We start from the raw sequence: 18,621 nt of genomic DNA, 5'->3' as shown, positions 1-18,621 counted from the left end.
GATGTGACTGAATAGTTTAAACTTTATGCCAAATGACTGAACTCCGCTCCCTCGCCTCTGTTCGGGCTGTGTTTTTAAAATAGAAATGCAACCTCCTTTCTTTCCTTCAGGTTTCTCTCGTGTGTGAACATCTCAGCTTTCTTTTTTTTAAACCTTTATTCTTCAGTTGCTGCAGTTATTTCCAATCTTTTACTTTCACAACACACGTTCACTTGAAGGGTTTGAAGATTTTCCAGCTGCTGCACTGCAGGGGGCAAAATTTATGAAGAATTTTTCCCGTGATCAGCAAACACGCATGCACAGATTTAGAGTTACGGAGTTACGGAAGTATATCACCCCATACATTTCACTTCATTCACTTTTCATTAATGGGAAAAGGACAGGAAATGTGGGAAACCCGAAGGACGTGTTTTTCAGAATGTGCCTGTAAATGGTTAACAAATAAAGGTAGTCTTTAGGTCATTAAAACAATGTCATATTTTGAAGTGCAGATATTATGCATGAACACGGGGCACCGTTCATTAAAGAACTTTACATGCACAACATTTCTGTCCGGTGGAGATTTGCATGGTAGCATCATTATATCACACTTTGTAAAACCCTACCCAACACAAGCACTGAAGCAATTCACTCCAAACTGTGAGCTGAGGCTTTTGGTTTTCATGACAATGTTTTTATTTCCTTCACATCACTGCTGTGTAGACCCTTCTGTCGTGTCCGTGTCGCTAACAGCAGATGCTTCGCTCTTGGTGGACTGCTCGGCCGCTGCTGCAGTCTTATTCTTGTCTTTTTTTAACAGGTCCTTTGCTGAAGGCGGGCGCAGGATGCACATGGCTGCTTGACCGTCTTGTATGAGTGCTGGCTTCGAAACAAATCCCACCGTCATCTCCATTCGTTCCACTATCTGCTCCAGAGTTATGTCCTTTGGAAAACAGAACAATGTGTAAATGATAATGGTTACAATTTTCCTCTAAACCATTAAGGGACATTTAAAAGTGCTGTTTGGGGGAAAAAAGCACCAAAGTGAGGAGAGAGAAAAGGGTTGAGAGTTTTGAGCTAAACAGGCATGAAAGGTAAAGATGAAAGCTGATATTTGCTGAATATGTTTGTTGCAATTCTCAAATACAAAGTGTGTTTTCCTCACCATGTTGTCTGAAGGTCCACCCCGTCCTGATTTCATAGTTATTCTAACGTGGTTCTTCTTCTCCAGCCAGCTCTCCACCCGTTTCATCTTTGTGGAGAGGTCGTGAGAGGAGATGCAAGATAAGAAGCTGATCTCTTTCACCTGCGCGGGGGCTGAGGAGACAAAACAGTCAGTGATGTTGTACATGATTTGTTTGACGTGATAAAAAGGATCAGGTATAACTATGGTTCAGCTCTGGCTGTAGGACAAAAAAGGACTGTATTTCAAAATGTGAGAAGTATAGTTTACTGCAGCAGAAATATGTTAATTTCTTTCTAACCTGTTAGCCAAATTGTGTCAGCCCTTTGGATAGTTTCCTCATCCCCAGATTGGAAATCCCAGTTTTATTTAAATGTCTAATTTGGGTCTATTCCAGGACACCACATACCTTTTGCCTTCTGCTTCTCCCGTTGTTTCAGCTTCTCTTCGTGGATCTGTTTGCCGCTCATCAGCTTGTACACGGGAGGATCCTGGTGCTCACTGAGCAGCACTAGTTTGAGACCGTTCTTGTCCATGAGTCTGATCACATTCCCACGGTGCATGGTGCCCATGTTCTCGCCTGTCTCACTTATCAGCTGTACCTCACGGTGCGGGATGTCATGGCCGACCGAGCCGATTGTGCCGTGAGCTCTAGGACCAGGCTTCTTTTTCTTTGGTGTGGGAGGTTTTTCTGTGTCGTCTACAGCAGAGGAGAATGGAGACCCTCGCCAGGAGGAAGCAATCGGGTTAAATCTCTCACTGCATATGGTGAATCTTGATGCTGGTGTCCAGTAGCCATGGCTGCCAACACATACAGCTCTCACTGTGCGGATCAGCATCCACCTCACACAACCTGCAGACATTTTCTGGATAAAAAAAGAGAGGGTATTATTATATGTATGTTACATTTCATTCATAATTGAGAAAAAAATGTTCAGATTTTCCTGCGAACGACTTCCAGACCAACAAAATGAATGCCGTTTAAAGTACATAAGGCAATAAGCATAGTTGATTTTTTCTTACCGCTCTGTGTAAGCGTTTAATTTGTTAATATCTGATATACTGGGCTTGACACAAACAGAAAATGCCATTTATCCTCTTGCTTATCTTGTGTTTTTTTCTTGCCTCTGTCCACTTATGTTATGTATACTCAATAATTGACTTCAATACAAACTTTATCCAGGAGGGAAATAGGGTTAATCATGAAATACTAAATGGCAGTAGTGTTCAATTTATTCTCTGCATCATGAATAGTATCACAATGCATATCCACAGTAAGTGCATAAAGTTGTGAAAATCAACGTACAGTTTAGCAAAACACTTATGCCAGCCCCCATTTAAAAAAAAACCACATTAACGTTTGCCTTTCTTATCCGTCACTGAACACACCACACACACCACAATTGAGCCATTTCTCAAACCGTCAGGGTCCATAGTGGTATTCGGCATACACCACATTTTTCTTCAAGACTTATTTTAAAAAGTTCTATTCTTATTTGTCTGTCAAAGAAGTTGGTTCGCCTGTTATTCTGTCAAGCGTCTCCAGGTAAAACACAGTATAGCTAGCCTACTCCAAGCAGATTGTAAAAGCTGATATTCAGTTTGAAGTTCATTAGTAAGTCAGCAATCCTTAATTATTGACCAAATGCCTTGCAGTAAATGCATACTGCTGTGGAATTAAAATGTCAACGTTAACTTGTAAGAGTTAACATGGGAGGCTGTAGTTGACACAGGGAGTTTTTAACGGTAATATCGGCTGAATTTAGTCTAGACAAAACATTATAGGAACATGTCATTTCAATTAACACACTGTTGGTGTTAAGTGTGTCATTGAAGGATATTACCTTGTTCTCCAATTATACACAAGCGGTTAAAAACACTACTGCAGGCACCCTTGGTTGAATAAAGATAAGCGCAAATCTCGCCTGTAATTAAATACCCCAAATTAATAAATGTACGTTCTGTCATTTTGCTGTTTACTCACTGAAAATCAATGTCGTGTATTCATGCTTTCTGCGGCAGGGTGACTGTTGTGTATACTTCCGCCATCTTTCCCTTCTTCTTCTTTCAGGTTCATGGCGGTTACCAAGCAACGATGTGGCGCATTACCGCCACCTACTGGACTGAAGTAGGTAGGTAAAAGTTTCCAAAAATTATGAAAATTATCAGAAAATAAATGTAAAATGTCCGTAAATGTCATAACAAATATATGTTAAATATCAGGAAATGATCAGAAATAGTTATTGGTTTAAATTTTTCTCAAACACTAATCACAACGATATAAATGGATCAAACTCAGGCAGTGGTTTTCTACACAAATGTTCAGATAAAGCATACTTAAAAAAATAAAAACCTGCATTGAATAAATCTAACAAGTTCAATTTAAAGACTGGAAAAATATATATAAAGACAGAGAAATTAAAAGCAAAAAGAAGCATGTAAAAACATAGACATTATATTAGAGTATATACTAAACAATAAATGTTAGAAATAAGAAATATTAAATAAATACACTACAATAAAATCATCAACGAATTAGAATTAAGTATGTAAAATATGAACAATAAAAGTAAGAAATAAGAAACATTTAAACATTAATATAAAACAATAAATCTGAATCAAAATAAAATAAAATAAATAGCAGAAATGGAAAAATAAAAACAAGTTATAAATATATGACAATTCAAAACAACATATAACTATAGAAATTGAAGAATAGACTCCAGTTGTAATTTTACACTTTTATGTTTTGTGTGCAAGTACCTCAATCTGTTAGACATGGTCAAGTAAAAAAAAAGCCACCTTTTAATATTGCTTATTCATGTTTAAACCTCATGTACACTAGAGACAGGACCAGAACCAAAAGGCACAGCATTAACCCTGCAGAACCAATCTGAATCTGATCTGTTCACTTCAAAGCGTCCAATAAAGTGTCTTGTTGAGGCTGGAAACCAGCAGCAGCTGACCCTCTGCTTCCTGTCGCTGTATCTGCGTTTAGTTTACTTGTTTGTTCCTCTAAATTACTCTCAAGTGTCATTTGTTTATTAACCAGCAGGGCTTTTATAGAGGGAGCACTGTTTTATACTTCTATGAGTGGAGACCAAAAGAGAACATTTTGGGATGATTAGCAAATTTAGAAACTTTTCTCCATTTAAGAAATAAATAAAAAGACTCAGACATGGAGACTAAGACACGGGGACTCGGACATGGACTCGGACACAGATTGGAACCTGATCCGAGTCCTGGTCTTCCTGTCCGTGTCTCCATGTATGAGTCTGTCAATTTATTTAATCTGAATAATGACAACTTTTACTTTTGGTACTTTAAGTATACTTTGATGCTAATACTTTTACTTTAGTAATATTTTGAAGGCATGACTTTTACCTGTAACAGAGTATTTATACACTCTAGTACTTCTACTTTTACTCAAGTACAAGATCTGAGTATTTCTCTCACCTCTGGTTAATTTATTTGTTCCCTTATAGGGTTGGTTTGCAGGCAAGGTATCCAATGTGACACACGTTTAAAGCAACACAGCGTAGACACATCTTTAAAGAAGCACCCGTCGCCACACAATCATATGATTAAAAGCCAGATCCACTTAGTTTGGACAGGGACATTTGAAACCTGTAGGCTAATTCGCACTTGAAAAAAAGACACTTTCATGTGTACAGTGTTGAATATTGTATATTGTATTGTATAAATAAGGGTCCTTTTCTTCCTTGCAGCTGTCCCTGACACTTAAGAAAACATATAACAGACAGATAAACTATAAGAAAAAGAAATGTGTCAGTATTCATAAAGATTTTTTAAGATGAATACCTGAAAATCCTTTATTTCTGACAAATAAATGACCATTGCCATCACCTTCGCTATATAAGTTAACTGCAGCTTTCCAGGTTGCTAGGTGACAGTGCTGTGGACCAATGGGCTCTGACGCTGGTCCGTTGCACTCTTGCCAGAATGATGTTCAGATATTCCACAAGATGTTTTTGCACAAGGTATTTCCATATTTCACATACTAGTGCTTGTCACACACGCTACTGTACATGAAAACCACTATTCATTATTTGAATTAATTTACATAGTACCTAGATGTTTATCTAAACAGTAAGATATTTTGCTTACTGTTGCCCGATGGAATTTTTAGGAAATGTGAATTTGCAAAACAAAATCATTGGGCCCGCAGCAGGCAGCTATGTAAAGTCAGTCATGCAACATATTCGTGTTGCCATCAGGTTCAGTTGCCTTTGGTAAATCATGCTGCTTTGACCTGACTTCAACCAGACAGAGGTAAGAGTTAAAGCAGATTTGTGTTGTTGGAGAAAAGGTGCTTTTATTTGGAATAATACTTGTTATAAGTCCTCTGCAGCAGTGAATGGATCACACACCTTGATCGAGACTTAATACCATCGAAAGATCATGAGCTGGAAGAGTTGTTTTTTACTCGTGGGCCTTCTGTGGATTCATCCAGTTTGTAAGTTGACATCCAAACACTAACGTCGAGTATATATCAAATTAAAAATATTCTCTTGTAGGCATGAAAATAGGAGATAAATCCTCTGATCTGTTATAATTATTATGATGTGTAAAACTATTAATTGAACATGTATTTTGTTAACGTGTTATCCTGATTTCATTTAGCCATGGGCTGCAAAAAAAAGTTACAAAATTGCTTTGAGAAGAACACAGAAAGAGAATCAAAGACGTATTTTGTTGTTGGTGACAGCTTCAATGGTTTCACCAAAGGAAAATCCAATTTGAATGGTGAGTCCAAACTATAATAAACATTGTAATGAATGTATTTATTAGGAAATCCTAAGGTCAGATCACTTGTGTGGCTATGAACTACTGTAAATAATAAAGCGTTCATTTTTATTTCAGAAAACACATGACAATTCAGCATTAAAATAAACATCATTTAGATAAAAGTAATTTAGGAAATACATAAGTCTTGGTACAACTTATGTATTTTATACATTGGCTGTACATTTTGTTCAAATGATGCATGTTTATTGCTCTGTTGAACTAAAATATCGTCCTACTATGGGGAGTTTGAATTTCAGCCGAACACAAAAAAACAACAACAGAAAACACATGACAATACAACAAGAAAATGACCATCGTTAATAAGACATCTACATTTGGAATTCTATTGCAATTTGCTCATGGAGATTCAAACGTTATCGTTTTACATTTTGTTTATGACTAAATCAATGTTTGATTTGAAATGTAATGTTTTTGTAGAGCATTTGTTTGAATCTGATAATTAAATAGACTTCACCTTCACCTGCTCCTAGTACTAGGATGGGTTAAATGCAGAGGACCAATTTCACTGTGTGTGCTCTGCTGTGTGCATGTATGTGACAAATAAAGAGGGTTTCATCCTCCGATTCTATCTTCTATCTTGCATTTTGTTGTCTCTACCGCTCAACAGAAGACCATTGCCCTGTATTTCGGAACATTTCTGAAAGCAACACTACAACAAGTGAGTAAAAACAACTCGTCACACACATACTGCATTTTTGTCTAAAACTGTAATAAACAGTACATGTTTGTGTGGAAGGAAGGGTGCACATGAACAGCTTTTTCAATGCTTTATTTAGGAGTTTTTACACTGATAAAATAATGGGGAACAATAACATTTTTGTTGGTATTTGAGGTAGGGTCCATCTGATGAATGAAGACAATGTAATGTTTGTAATGTACTTAAATATCATTTTGAAACGTGTTGCTTTGTTATAGTTTTAATATAAATCAAAAATATTTTTCATTATGTATAGTGCCTTTGAATATCGACACTAAGGAGTTAATCTGTTGTGAAAGTGTAGGGGGAGTTTGGATTGTATGAAGTGCGGTTGTCAATACCAAATATTTAATTTGTGATGCTTTTGTAGAAGTACCAGAGTGTAGCAATACTCATGCATTCAAAATGTTACTCAAGTGAAAGTTCGAAAGTATTGGCATCAAAATATACTTTAGGTACCTAAAGTAAAAGTAGTCATTGTTTGATTGCTCCATCTCAGAATCATATCTCTGATGTGTTTTATAATTGTTGATCTTTAAAGTGTTCTCAGAGCTGGTAAAGGTGAAGATGAAGATGAAGATTCAACTGTATTGTCATTGCACAGAGTACAAGTACTAGGACAACGAAATGCGGTCTCTGCATTTGACCCATCCTAGTGTTAGGAGCAGTGGGCTGCCATTATGTACGGCGCCCGGGGAGCAGTGTAGGTAACCAGTGTCTTGCTCAGGGACACCACGGTGGCACTAGGTCTTTCGGGGACTTGAACTGGTGACCTTCCAGTTCCCCTATGGACTTTGCCACCACCGCCCCAACAGCGTGCAGCAATTGACTCTATACTGCAGGGTAGCAGCTGAATTGACTCTAGTCTGATTTAAGAGTTGATTTTATTTCACATCGTTAATCCAAATCTGTAAAGTAACTAAAGGTATTACATAAATGTAGTGGAGTAAAAGTACACCATTAACCTTAAGTAAATGTACTTAGTTACTTTCCATCTCTAAATTCTTCTTCTTCTTCTTCTTCTTCTTCTTCTTCTTCTTCTTCTTCTTCTTCTTCTTCTTCTTCTTCTTCTTCTTCTTCTTCTTCTTCTTCTTCTTCTTCTTCTTCTTCTTCTTCTTCTTCTTCTTCTTCGTCTTCGTCTTCTTCGTCTTCGTCTTCTTGTAATGTTTTTGTACAGCATTTGTTTGAATCTGATAATTAAATAGACTTGCATTTTGTTGTCTCTACCGCTCAACAGAAGACCATAGCATTTTATTTCTGAACATTTCTGAAAGCATCACTACAACAAGTGAGTAAAAACAACTCGTCACACACATACTGCATTTTTGTTTTGCATTTTGGTGAGTCTGCATTTTTTTTGCAGTTTGCATCCCATAACTGTTTGTCTGTTGTTATTCCACAGAAGATTTTGGGGAGAAATGTCCCCGAATGGTTAAACATGAAGGTTCTGTTCTACTGCAAATCTTAAAATGGCATACCAACAGGAAATACCATCTGTATGTCTTAACAGGGCAGAGGCAGTGCAACACTACAATTCAAATTACGAGAGGTGATATTACATAACTACATTAATCTGTGTGTGTGTGTGTGTGTGTGTGTGTGTGTGTGTGTGTGTGTGTGTGTGTGTGTGTGTGTGTGTGTGTATCTGTGTGTGTGTGTGTGTGTGTGTGTGTGTGTGTGTGTGTGTGTGTGTGTGTGTGTGTGTGTGTGTGTGTGTGTGTGTGTGTGTGTGTGTGTGTGTGTGTGTGTGTGTGTCTTTGGCCCTTAAAAACCTAATGCAACACTTAAAGAAGACGCTAATTTTAAAGTCAATGTGTTACTGTTCATTTTACTCCATCCAGAATGCGTCTACAATCACACTGGCAAAGGTAAAATGATTCTTAACTTATAAACATGTACTTAAATAACATCACTTTTAATCCATTTCTTTAACAACCCACCTGATACTCTAAGTTCACAGATTTCCTGACTTCAACTTACTTTTACAGACGTGGTTAAATCATTTCACATGTGCACTTTCTAAAGTGATATCTGTCTTTAATTCTGAGCCACTTCCTTCTTCACTGTTTTCCTTAACAGGACCTTGCCAGGTTAGATGTTTGCAGACAAATGACATATGTAAAAAATCCAAATATAATGAAGTGGTCTGCGGCCAAATAATTACCGGTAAGTTCCCTTCAGATATGCAACGAACAGAGGTGGGAGAAACACTCTTGGACTTAAGTAAAAGAAGAAGTACTCAGATGATGTACTTGAGTAAATGAAACGTACCATAGTGTAGTTATACTCTGTTACAAGGAAAAATTCCTGCATAGCAAATGTTACTCAAGTAAAGGTAAAAAACTATTAACATCAAAATATAGGTAAAGTGCCAAAAGTGAACGTGCTCATTACGCAGATTGTCTCATTTATCTCTGATATGTTTTATAATGATTGATCATTAAAGTGTTCTCAGAGCTGGTAAAGGTGCAGCTAGTTTTAATGACTGTATACTGCAGGGTAGCTGCTGAATTTACTCCAGGTGGAACTTAAGTCTGATTTAAGAGTTGATTAGACGTCACGTCGTTAATCCAAATTCTGCAAAGAAACCAAAAAAAGTATAAAAAGTACACGTAATACTTGTGAATTGTAGTGTGGTAGAAGAACGTCAGTACTTTACATTGAAATACTCAAGTAAAGTATTAGTATTTGTACAGTACTTGAGTAAATGTACTTACATCACGTATGATAGGATGTATGAATGTGTAATATCTCCTTTGATTTCTGTCTCTTGCACAGTATTATGCTCATCATGCAGTTAAAACTGGCTTAAAGCGGCACAAACTGGTACCCACTGCAGTATATTTGTCTCTACAGATACTTGAAATGAAACTCCTTTCTTTTCAGATGAAAAAGTCAGGAACAGATACATGATCAACCTCACACACTCAACCAGTAATTGCATCAATTGTGATTATCCAGTGAAAAAACCTGAGAGACAGACGAAATGGAACAACACTGTAATTGAACCAGATGGAATATTCGAGGCTGCCAAGGCTGTGTAAGACAATGTAGCATTCAGTCATTAAATGAATTGTTTGATAGTGGGATAAAAAGAAAACATTAACAACTACTGTAAAGTTTCAGCACAGAGATTGGCTCTTTGGAAGCAAGAGGAAACAGCCAGCTTTGTTCGGTCCGGAGATTCAAAATGTGCTCATTTAACGCTAACTCATTAACATCTGGTTTGTTTATACACAAATAGAATGCAAAAACTGTAACTCATGGTGCTTACCGGAAGTCACAGCTTCCAGAAATAATTGCAGCACGGTATTCCTTGTAAAACCAGCCTACATTTCTGTTTGTGTGCGATATAAGCATACTCCCAGGACAGTAATGTGTCAAAATATGAAGAAAAAATTGAGAACATCTTTTAACCAACATTAGTTCTGAGAAAATTACCAAAGATTCACTCACTTTGAGAACATTTACCCTTCTAATGCCAGTAAGTTTGAAAAAACACCTCATAAAATTAAATGATATACCCCATAATAAATTATAGGGATTCTTTTTTCAGTTGCGATGTGTCGATAATATATATTATCATTGATGAAATGATGAGAAAAAGGTTAAATATGTCTAAAATAATGTATATCCAGGTTTTGACTCATTATACTTTATGTATTATTACTATTAACTGCATGTGAAACTCTGTATTTTAAATATATTTGATTTTCTTCCATCTGACAACAGAGATTTCATGAACCAAGTGGCCAAGTACACCACCTCCCTCGACGAGTATTCTGTTGAAGTATCTGTGACAGAAGACATTTCGGGAATCATCATAAAGCAACCGGAGCCCGAGGACAGAGATGACGTCGGCATCGCTTATAATTCCCCAAATGACCGCATGAATGTGGGAGCATCACTTTTATTTTACCATGTTACTGTTCCTAATCACAGTACAAACTTCAGGAAAACCCTAGGCCGCGTTTCGGCATGTTTATGATTCTCTCAGCCACCTGCTTAATTGAGAGTGATGAAATATGTTGTTTAGTTTAATAAGTTTCCCTCGACTTTGCACGTTTTTGAAAACACAATTGTTCTTTGTTTTTCCATGCCAGGTATTACAAGAACTAGATGCTTTGGTCACATTTTCCAGATCTTTGTCATTGCCAAAGGAAGCGTTTGAAATGGCTGCTCCTTTCCAAAAGGCACCATTTGTAGCTTTTTTCCGATTCAACAATCTGGCTTCGGTAAGAACAAATATCTCAATTGATTGACTCAATGATACAGTAAGTGCACCGGATACATTTGATCATTTTTGCTTTATTTTTCATTTCAGGATGAGCTCAACAGCACTGTTTACGGCAATGAAGTCCTAGGAGTTGACATGGGAACCAATATCACCAATCTCACAAGCCCAATTCGCATCAGGTTTCAGAACCTTACCTACGTGAGTAAAAAAGAATGCCTCATTGAACATAAACTTGAGGTCGTCAACCATCGATTTAGTCATGCTGTTTTTCTTACAGGAAGGATATCCCACTTGTCGATCTTGGAATGGTGAAGGTATTGTCATTTTACTTGATTTACTTGTTGATGTAAGATATTGCTTGAAGTAAATGCAATATAAAACCTGTGAGTGATGGTGCACGCTCTCCTTTACTATGCAATAACGTGGCTCAAGTGTTATTGTTTTTGTAATTATGAACATTTCTCCTAGTAGGAATGTTGTGGGCCGTGGGTTCAGAAAGTAACTGCTGCTACTTTGCCCATAATTGAAGTGTAGATTCAAATAGAACATCAAATAACTACAAATCAAATGGTCGTCTATGTAAAAGGCCTTTTTTCACAAGACGTTGTCACATGTCACAGTAGGAAAATCACATGCAGATTATACAAATAATGATGGCTCGATTCCAATTGGCCATGCTGGCCTGACAACACTGGGACACAATAATGAACTTATGTAACGTTAATTTTATTAATAACATCTGTCTTTTCTACTATAACAAGTCCAATGATGGCTATGTCCAGCAGTGGCTCAGTCAGTAGGGGCTTGGACTGTGAATCGTAGGGTCGCCGGTCCCCAAACAGACATGAAATATGGAAAGTGGACTGCTACTTGGAGAGGTCCCAGTTCACCTTCTAGGCCCTGCTGTGGTGCCCTTGAGCAAGGCACCGGACACCTCCAATCCCCCCCTCCCCATTGCTCCCCGGGCGCTGCACAATAGCTGCCCACTGCTCCTAGTACTAGGATGGGTTAAATGCAGAGGACCAATTTCACTGTGTGTGCTCTGCTGTGTGCATGTATGTGACTAATAAAGAGGGCTTCATCCTCCGATTCTATCTATGGAAAAGATGTATAAACTCCAACAGCAAGATAGACTTTGAATAGGCATACTGGGAAACTTTGATGTATATCAGAGGGCCACCGCATACATTTTACTGGTAATTATTCTGTAAACAATATACAAAAGCATCTGTTTTATACTTTGTCACATGACACACATTAAAGAATAAAGACAACTCACATTGCATCTGGGTTTGATATCTAATTTAATGTTCAAGCAGCATCACCTCTTCACTGATTGCTCATCTGTTTCTATCTTTAAGGAAGCCGACCAAACTGGACCGATGAAGGATGTAAGACAGTTGTAAAGGGGAACAACACCGAATGCCTGTGTACTCATTTGACATTCTTTGCTTTATTGTTGGTAAGTCTTTGGTTATATTTTCATAACATACTGATCTTGATCTTCCTAGTGGAACAGGCATATTTGGATATTCCTCTGTATGATTGTCTTGACTGCACTCTGGATTTACGTCGTTTCATTTAAAGAGTCACTATTATGCTGTTTCCTGTAGTGTGTTATGTAGGTCTTTGTGCATGTAAAAGGTCTGCAAAGTCAAAAATCCCAAGTTTCTCTCTCACACACTCTTCCCCCTGCCTTTTGTTTACTTCTGAAACGTATTGACATCACCATGTAACACTCACACTACTATTGGCTGCAATCCAACATATTATATTATGATTTTCTGCTCTTTTTGCAGACTCCTCCTAATGTGACCATATCTAGTTCTCACCTGAACACCCTCACCACGATCACCCAGATCGGCTGTGGCTTTTCCATGTTCTTCCTCTCCATAGTCCTCTTCATGCACTGTCTTATGAGGTAACTATAATGCATTATTTTTCAAAATAAAGATCATAAATCTAATATTAAGCCTGAATGTGTATGAATAGTATGTCATAGTAAAATGACTCACTAATGTATTATTGTGTTTGACTAAAAGAAGTCTTGTACTGAGCACCATGTGTGCATTTCTTAGCTGCAGAATGAAAAACCTCTTAATATGTAGAGATATATCATTTTCAGGTTATTTGCATACAAGTTTTTTCGCAGTAGGGGAAATGAGACTGTTGAGACGGAGGCTTCATTTATCTGGGAGGTCGGTTCTCTGTGTGTGAAGATTCAAATTCAACTGTATTTATGTAGCCCAATATCACAAATCACCTTTGTCTCAGAGGGGCTTCAAAGATCAGCAAACACGACTGTCAATATACAATAATACAGTAAAATGACAGGATAAGAAGGAAAATACCAATGAATGGTTACATAACACAGATACGGTCAGGGGGCGGTGGTGGCAAAGTCCATAGGGCCTGGGAACTGGTAGGTGACCAGTTCAAGACCCCGAAAGCACCAAGTGCTACCATGGTGTCCCTGAGCAAGGCACCGTACCCTACACTGCTCCCTGGGCACTGTGCATAATGGCAGCCCACTGCTCCTAACACTAGGATGGGTCAAATGCAGAGACTGGAGGGCGGTATTTTTTAATAAATGTATTGTTTGGTTTTTGAAAATGTAATAAGTTCTTAAGAGATGCCATCACAGCTACCCACACTCAGTGACTCCTTCAAAGGTCTTTGTTTTCTCCAACCAACAGTTCACACCTTATAAGAATTACATTTACTGACATTCATCAAAGCTAGCTGAAGCTGTTACCAGTCGATGTTTAGTTTCTGCCACTTATCCTTTGTTTAAAATATATTCTAAAAAGCAAAAACATAAAGGCTTGTCACTCTTTACAGGAAAACCAAGGGCAGTATGTCCACGAGGATTCTCATCTGCCTGGTTGTTGCCATGTTCCTGCTGAATTTCTCCTTCCTCGTCAACAACTATGTGGCCAAAGCTGGAAACACTGTGGGGTGTAAGATCATGGCGGCTCTCATGCACTACTCCATGTTGGCTACGTTCACTTGGTTCGCTGTGCAGGCGTTCCACCTCTGCCTGCAGCTGCACGTCGGAGGCAAGGTTGAGATCCGTCACTACATACTCAAAGTCTCCATCATCAGCTGGGGTGAGGTCGACATTTTATCTTAAGGTGTAATCTGAATATGGACTTTAATACGGGAAATTGAGTGGTTGGATTGGTCCTTTTCTTTTTCCATTTCCAGTACTACCGGCTGTGGTTGTGACTGTCGTGTTGATCTTAGGAAAATATGGTGAACAAGTCATCTACACTGATAACCCTGATCAGAACGTGGCCATGTGAGTGTGGGAATTTACATTTAATGTACAGCATCTTACAATAGAGGATCAGGGGCCATGCAAGACTAATGGTGATTGCATTTGTTGTATAAGGGCACACAATGCTACCTAAGGAACTGATTGCATTTCTTATTTTTATTACCAAAGGTGCTGGATAACACACACTGACGTGCACTACATCGTCAACATAGGCTACTATGCCTTGGTCTTCCTCTTCACATTCATCACCTTCATCGTCATGATGGTCTGGCTCTTTTTTCTCAAGGCAAAAGGAAATCAATCGGGATCGAATCGCCAAAGTATTGGGGTCATTCTGGGACTGTGTTGCGTGCTAGGTATCAGTTGGGGTTTTGCCTTCTTTGCATACGGTGTACTCAGATCCCCGCCTACTACATTTTCACCATCCTCAATTCTTTCCAAGGTATTAACGGCTTTTATTACGCTTGATTTACTTTATTGCTCTGTTGTAAAAAAACATGTTTTTAAAAGAATCATTGAATCCTAAGTTAACTGTTAATTTGGAACTTAAATGAACAGTAATATGCTGGTTTAATATTTGACAAGCAAGCTAATGTTATTTGTTTATCAGATTTTTTCCAAGAGGAAGCACAATGTGCTGCACAATGCATGAGCAACCAAACACCTTGCTGCCACAAACACAATATACAGTGTTATAGTTCAAATTTTGCATTAGACAGATAATAAGAGTGAAGTAGCAATGAACAAAGAATACATCACATTTCAGTGGTTAACCTTGTCTTTTTTTAACCTTTTGTTTACCACCCGGCAGGCTTCTTCCTGTTCATCTACTATTATAGGACCAGCCACTCTGGAGAGACAACCGGTGGCGTGAGCTCAAACTCAACCAGCAGCAGCAGCACTCTCAAAAGCAACCTGGACATCTGGGAAAACCCCTACAACAACAAACCAGAGAAAGAATAAATAAAACCCTGAAAGAGAAACGGGAACTTGAGAGGGATGACGATTGTGAGCTAAATGTGGCCCTTTTGGGTTTTCCCTTAATAAACAGTAGGTTAGTGTGCCTGTAGAGGGTGAAAATAGGTGATGCAGCACAGGCGGCATGAGAAAAATGAAGCTCTTTTAACATTAAAGCGTGAAACAGTAGAGGCTCAGAAGACAAATGTCAACCTGAAAATTAGCATGTTAACATAATAAGAGACTAAACGCATTTATGAAACTGCAATAGGCACTTTTTATTACATATTGTTAGTCAGTGGGTTTTTTAATTGTTTTACAAATATATTTAATACTAATCATATCTTTTGTTTATCCAAGAACTACAACTAGGTTATTGTAAATAAGGTGAAAACAACTCTTCTTTATCTTTATACGTTTAGGAGGCTTCTGATCTTTAACTCATTAAGATACAATTATCTTTAGTTGGTGATATACTGGAAAAGAAAATCCTCTTAAATGCTACTGGTAATTGTAAATACTGGAAGGTGATTTTACTTTAGTTTGTGTTTATCTAAATGTTTTTATTGTCTTTTATTCTAAAACGGAGCAACTGTTACAAAATCCAATTTCTCCCCGGGGTTAGCGTTCTGAAAAAAAGAAGAAAATGTGTTTATTATATGCATAGAGGTAATACTTTATTCAAACTGTCACAACAACAATAAAACATACATCAATATACACCTTTTTCTTCACTTTAAGTTGGGGAAATGATCCAACTTTTATAACAGGAAAGCGTCCGCTTCCTTAAGAGTCTTTTCAATTTCAGCCGCCTCCAGAGAAAAGACCTCCCGTTCCTGCATCATGTCTTCCCGTGCTTTGGTGAGATCTGTCACTGTTGTTTGGATTTCCTGTAAGCGTGTAAAACGATGAAGATTTAAAAAGCTATTCCTTAAATCTAATACGACAAATAGCAATGTTCATCACAGAGGAGTTTGACTCACCTCTAGCCGGGCACGTTGCTGGGATGCAGTGTCTCCGAACACCTTTAATTCATTCAGCAGGTTTGTGGAAACACTCTGAAAAGGAGACAATGGCACTGTAGATGATAACCAAAATTCTGTAACCCTTTTATGTAGGATAATAGTTTACTGCCAGTTTCAATTATTTTAAAAAAGGGTAACATTTTTGTTCACTTTAATTGTGTTTTTTGAGGAATATAACTAGTGTATATGTTCATGTATTTTGTGTGAGTTTGATGAATGTCTGATAAACGTATGACAAAAAATAAACGACTGTACCTATATTCAAACTGAAATTAAATATACATACCATAACTTCTTTTCTTTGCTCTTCATTTTGTCGTGCAGCTTCCCCAACTCTTTCTCCTACAACTGAGGAGATCTTGTGTTATTTTCTGTCAAGCTCAACACCAATCAAGCGAAACACATTTGAAAATGAGGGCACATGTTCACCTGGGTCTATACTGGCTGCGACGAGGAGGACATGACAGTCCCTCAGGTTTTTCTGTACTTCTGCATTCTCCTTTTCAATCTCACTGTACTGCAACTCCAACTTCGCTACTCTTTGCTGAAATATAACAAAGAAAGAAATGCTGTACATTTGAAAGGAAAACAGAAGAGGAAAATGCTCCTGCCACAAAAATATACAGTCCAAAATACTTAAATTTGCCTCCTGCACCTGTGTCTCTGAGAGGTTTTTCTGCAGCTCCTCATTGGTAGCCATCAGATGCTCGTTATGCTCCTTGAGCCCTGCCTGTTGCCGATACCTGGTGGACATCCTACAGACAGGCGCAACCAAAAGTTGAAAGAAAATGGAGGTTGCCCCTCACTGCATGTTCAGGATATAATATATAATGTATGGCTTACCCTTTGTGAGTTTTGGGAGCAACATTTTTCCTGGAAGACACAAGTGAAAACAACAAATTCAATAGTTTTTAAGCAGAGATGTGGAGCCTGGCAGGTGAGCATGGGTTTGCTTTGAATAATGACAAAGAGATGAAAGGAAATGATTGAACACTACTGCGTCAAGCTTTCTCAGGATGGAGCACTCACTCACTTTACAATGACGATGTTTATACTTTGTACTTCATTCTAGGTTTGACTCCCATTTCTTCCGTTCATCCCCTTTATCTTTCGGGAGCAAGGTTTAAGGCTAAAAGTATTTGATTTGTAACTCCCGGACAAATTGACAACTGGTGGCAAAAGATCTGTGTAGAGTGTCATCATGTTGCCAGATTTGTTAGAAGTCTATCCCAGAGTTTACCAACATCTTTTAAGTCCTGACATGTACAGTTGTTATGCTTGAAGATTTTAACATCAGCAATTTCTTACCTTGTCACATTTTCCTTTTGAGACGTAAGGATACCATCTAACTTTTGGCCAGAATTTGTATTTGATGTGGGTGTTTCAATTAATTTTTGACCTGTCTTTGTTTCTGCAGGGGGATGGACACCTGGAAAACACAAGATTGTTAATCAGCTGTTTAACATAAAATACAAAAACAATATTTAAACACTCATTAATACACATGCAAAAAAGCTTATTTTGCTTACCTCTTGGGATCTTTGAAGACATTGTGCTTTATATCTTTCCAATAAATACAATGCAGAGCAGTACAAAGGCCTGTATGAAGAAAAAGTCTGATTAAGTATAATTCAGTTATTCTTGGAAATCACTGATCCAGCCGTTTAACTACAATTTCAGTATTGTGTTCGAAATTCAATAGGTAAGTCTTGGATTACCATAGCAGATTACATATATGTAGGTAACCATGCCCTATATATTCGCTATCATGCGGAACATAAAACTGTAGGTATTTTTAATGGAGTATGATGCTATTCTCCTGATACTCGGGGACGATTTAAAAGAAATAACAAATCAAGAGTGTAGTTAGCTAAAGCTTTATGTGCTGGTTAAGAATTTAATTGACTAAATCATACAAATATTTGTCAAATGGTGCAATAACACAACAGCAACGCCTACCTTTATGGATATGAAAAATACATTTGTCAACAGTCAGAATAGCAAGAATTTGAAAACGTCCCGCCCTCTATGAGCTCTTCCGTTCTGATGACGCTATTTCCTGTAAAAAAAAGAAACGGTCTTTTTTCACTATTTTTTGTGTAAAAAGTTTCGTATATCTTTATTCAGATAAACTCTGTGAGTATTTTTTGTTAACTTTAGAGTACAAACAGAAATAATTAGCGGAATAACAAAAAACAGACGTAAGTGTACTGCGCATGAGATATGCGTATTCCGGCTCTTTTCAGAGATTCGACTCTTTAGGATCGGCTCCCTTAGAAGAGCCGGCTCTTACGTGCTCCCAGCCGGCTCTCCATTGAGTATCTTAGCAATTATAAATGGTTTGTGTGATGGTAAACAGTTTTTCATTCAGCCTTTTCATAAGAGCCTTTATGCATTTTTTTCAGTCCAAAAACACGTTTAAATGAACAACTG

At 37.8% G+C, this 18,621-nt stretch overlaps 3 protein-coding genes across 4 annotated transcripts; 1 reads left to right on the top strand and 2 right to left on the bottom strand.

The window, feature by feature from the left end:
- Positions 1–459: 459 nt before the first annotated feature.
- mtif3 (mitochondrial translational initiation factor 3) lies at positions 460–3,248 on the bottom strand. Its single transcript, XM_063901484.1, has 4 exons — positions 3,147–3,248; positions 1,572–2,028; positions 1,145–1,296; positions 460–922 (listed from the first exon to the last, which is right to left on the bottom strand). Exons 2-4 carry the CDS (start codon positions 2,023–2,025, stop codon positions 689–691), a joined length of 840 nt encoding a protein of 279 aa, XP_063757554.1. The 5' UTR covers positions 2,026–2,028; positions 3,147–3,248; the 3' UTR covers positions 460–688.
- Positions 3,249–5,388: 2,140 nt separating this feature from the next.
- Positions 5,389–16,479, top strand: LOC134877205 (adhesion G-protein coupled receptor G2-like). The gene is given in 20 exon segments (XM_063902626.1): positions 5,389–5,455; positions 5,535–5,639; positions 5,807–5,929; positions 6,600–6,650; positions 7,927–7,977; positions 8,092–8,238; positions 8,531–8,557; positions 8,769–8,855; positions 9,576–9,729; positions 10,422–10,584; positions 10,793–10,924; positions 11,014–11,124; positions 11,204–11,240; positions 12,288–12,388; positions 12,726–12,847; positions 13,768–14,036; positions 14,134–14,227; positions 14,375–14,598; positions 14,601–14,648; positions 15,018–16,479. Coding segments are annotated over 19 exon segments (2,148 nt in total). The 5' UTR covers positions 5,389–5,455; positions 5,535–5,584; the 3' UTR covers positions 15,170–16,479.
- knstrn (kinetochore localized astrin (SPAG5) binding protein) lies at positions 15,417–18,249 on the bottom strand. Of its 2 annotated transcripts, none has more exons than XR_010167539.1 (10): positions 18,148–18,249; positions 17,718–17,787; positions 17,497–17,617; positions 17,032–17,061; positions 16,844–16,943; positions 16,618–16,732; positions 16,475–16,536; positions 16,147–16,221; positions 15,875–16,053; positions 15,417–15,792 (listed from the first exon to the last, which is right to left on the bottom strand). XR_010167539.1 is itself a non-coding variant. In XM_063902627.1 (10 exons), exons 2-9 carry the CDS (start codon positions 17,737–17,739, stop codon positions 15,925–15,927), a joined length of 654 nt encoding a protein of 217 aa, XP_063758697.1. In that variant the 5' UTR covers positions 17,740–17,787; positions 18,148–18,248; the 3' UTR covers positions 15,417–15,792; positions 15,887–15,924. The 2 variants fall into 2 exon arrangements, 1 of the variants encoding a protein (XP_063758697.1); XM_063902627.1 differs by having other exon boundaries at positions 15,887–16,053; positions 18,148–18,248.
- Between the last annotated feature and the right edge of the window lie 372 nt (positions 18,250–18,621).

This window comes from Eleginops maclovinus, chromosome 15 (genome assembly GCF_036324505.1).
Source record: "Eleginops maclovinus isolate JMC-PN-2008 ecotype Puerto Natales chromosome 15, JC_Emac_rtc_rv5, whole genome shotgun sequence".
NCBI lineage: Eukaryota > Metazoa > Chordata > Actinopteri > Perciformes > Eleginopidae > Eleginops > Eleginops maclovinus.
Note: the sequence above shows the minus strand (reverse complement) of the source record. Positions and strands in the feature narration are given on the sequence as shown.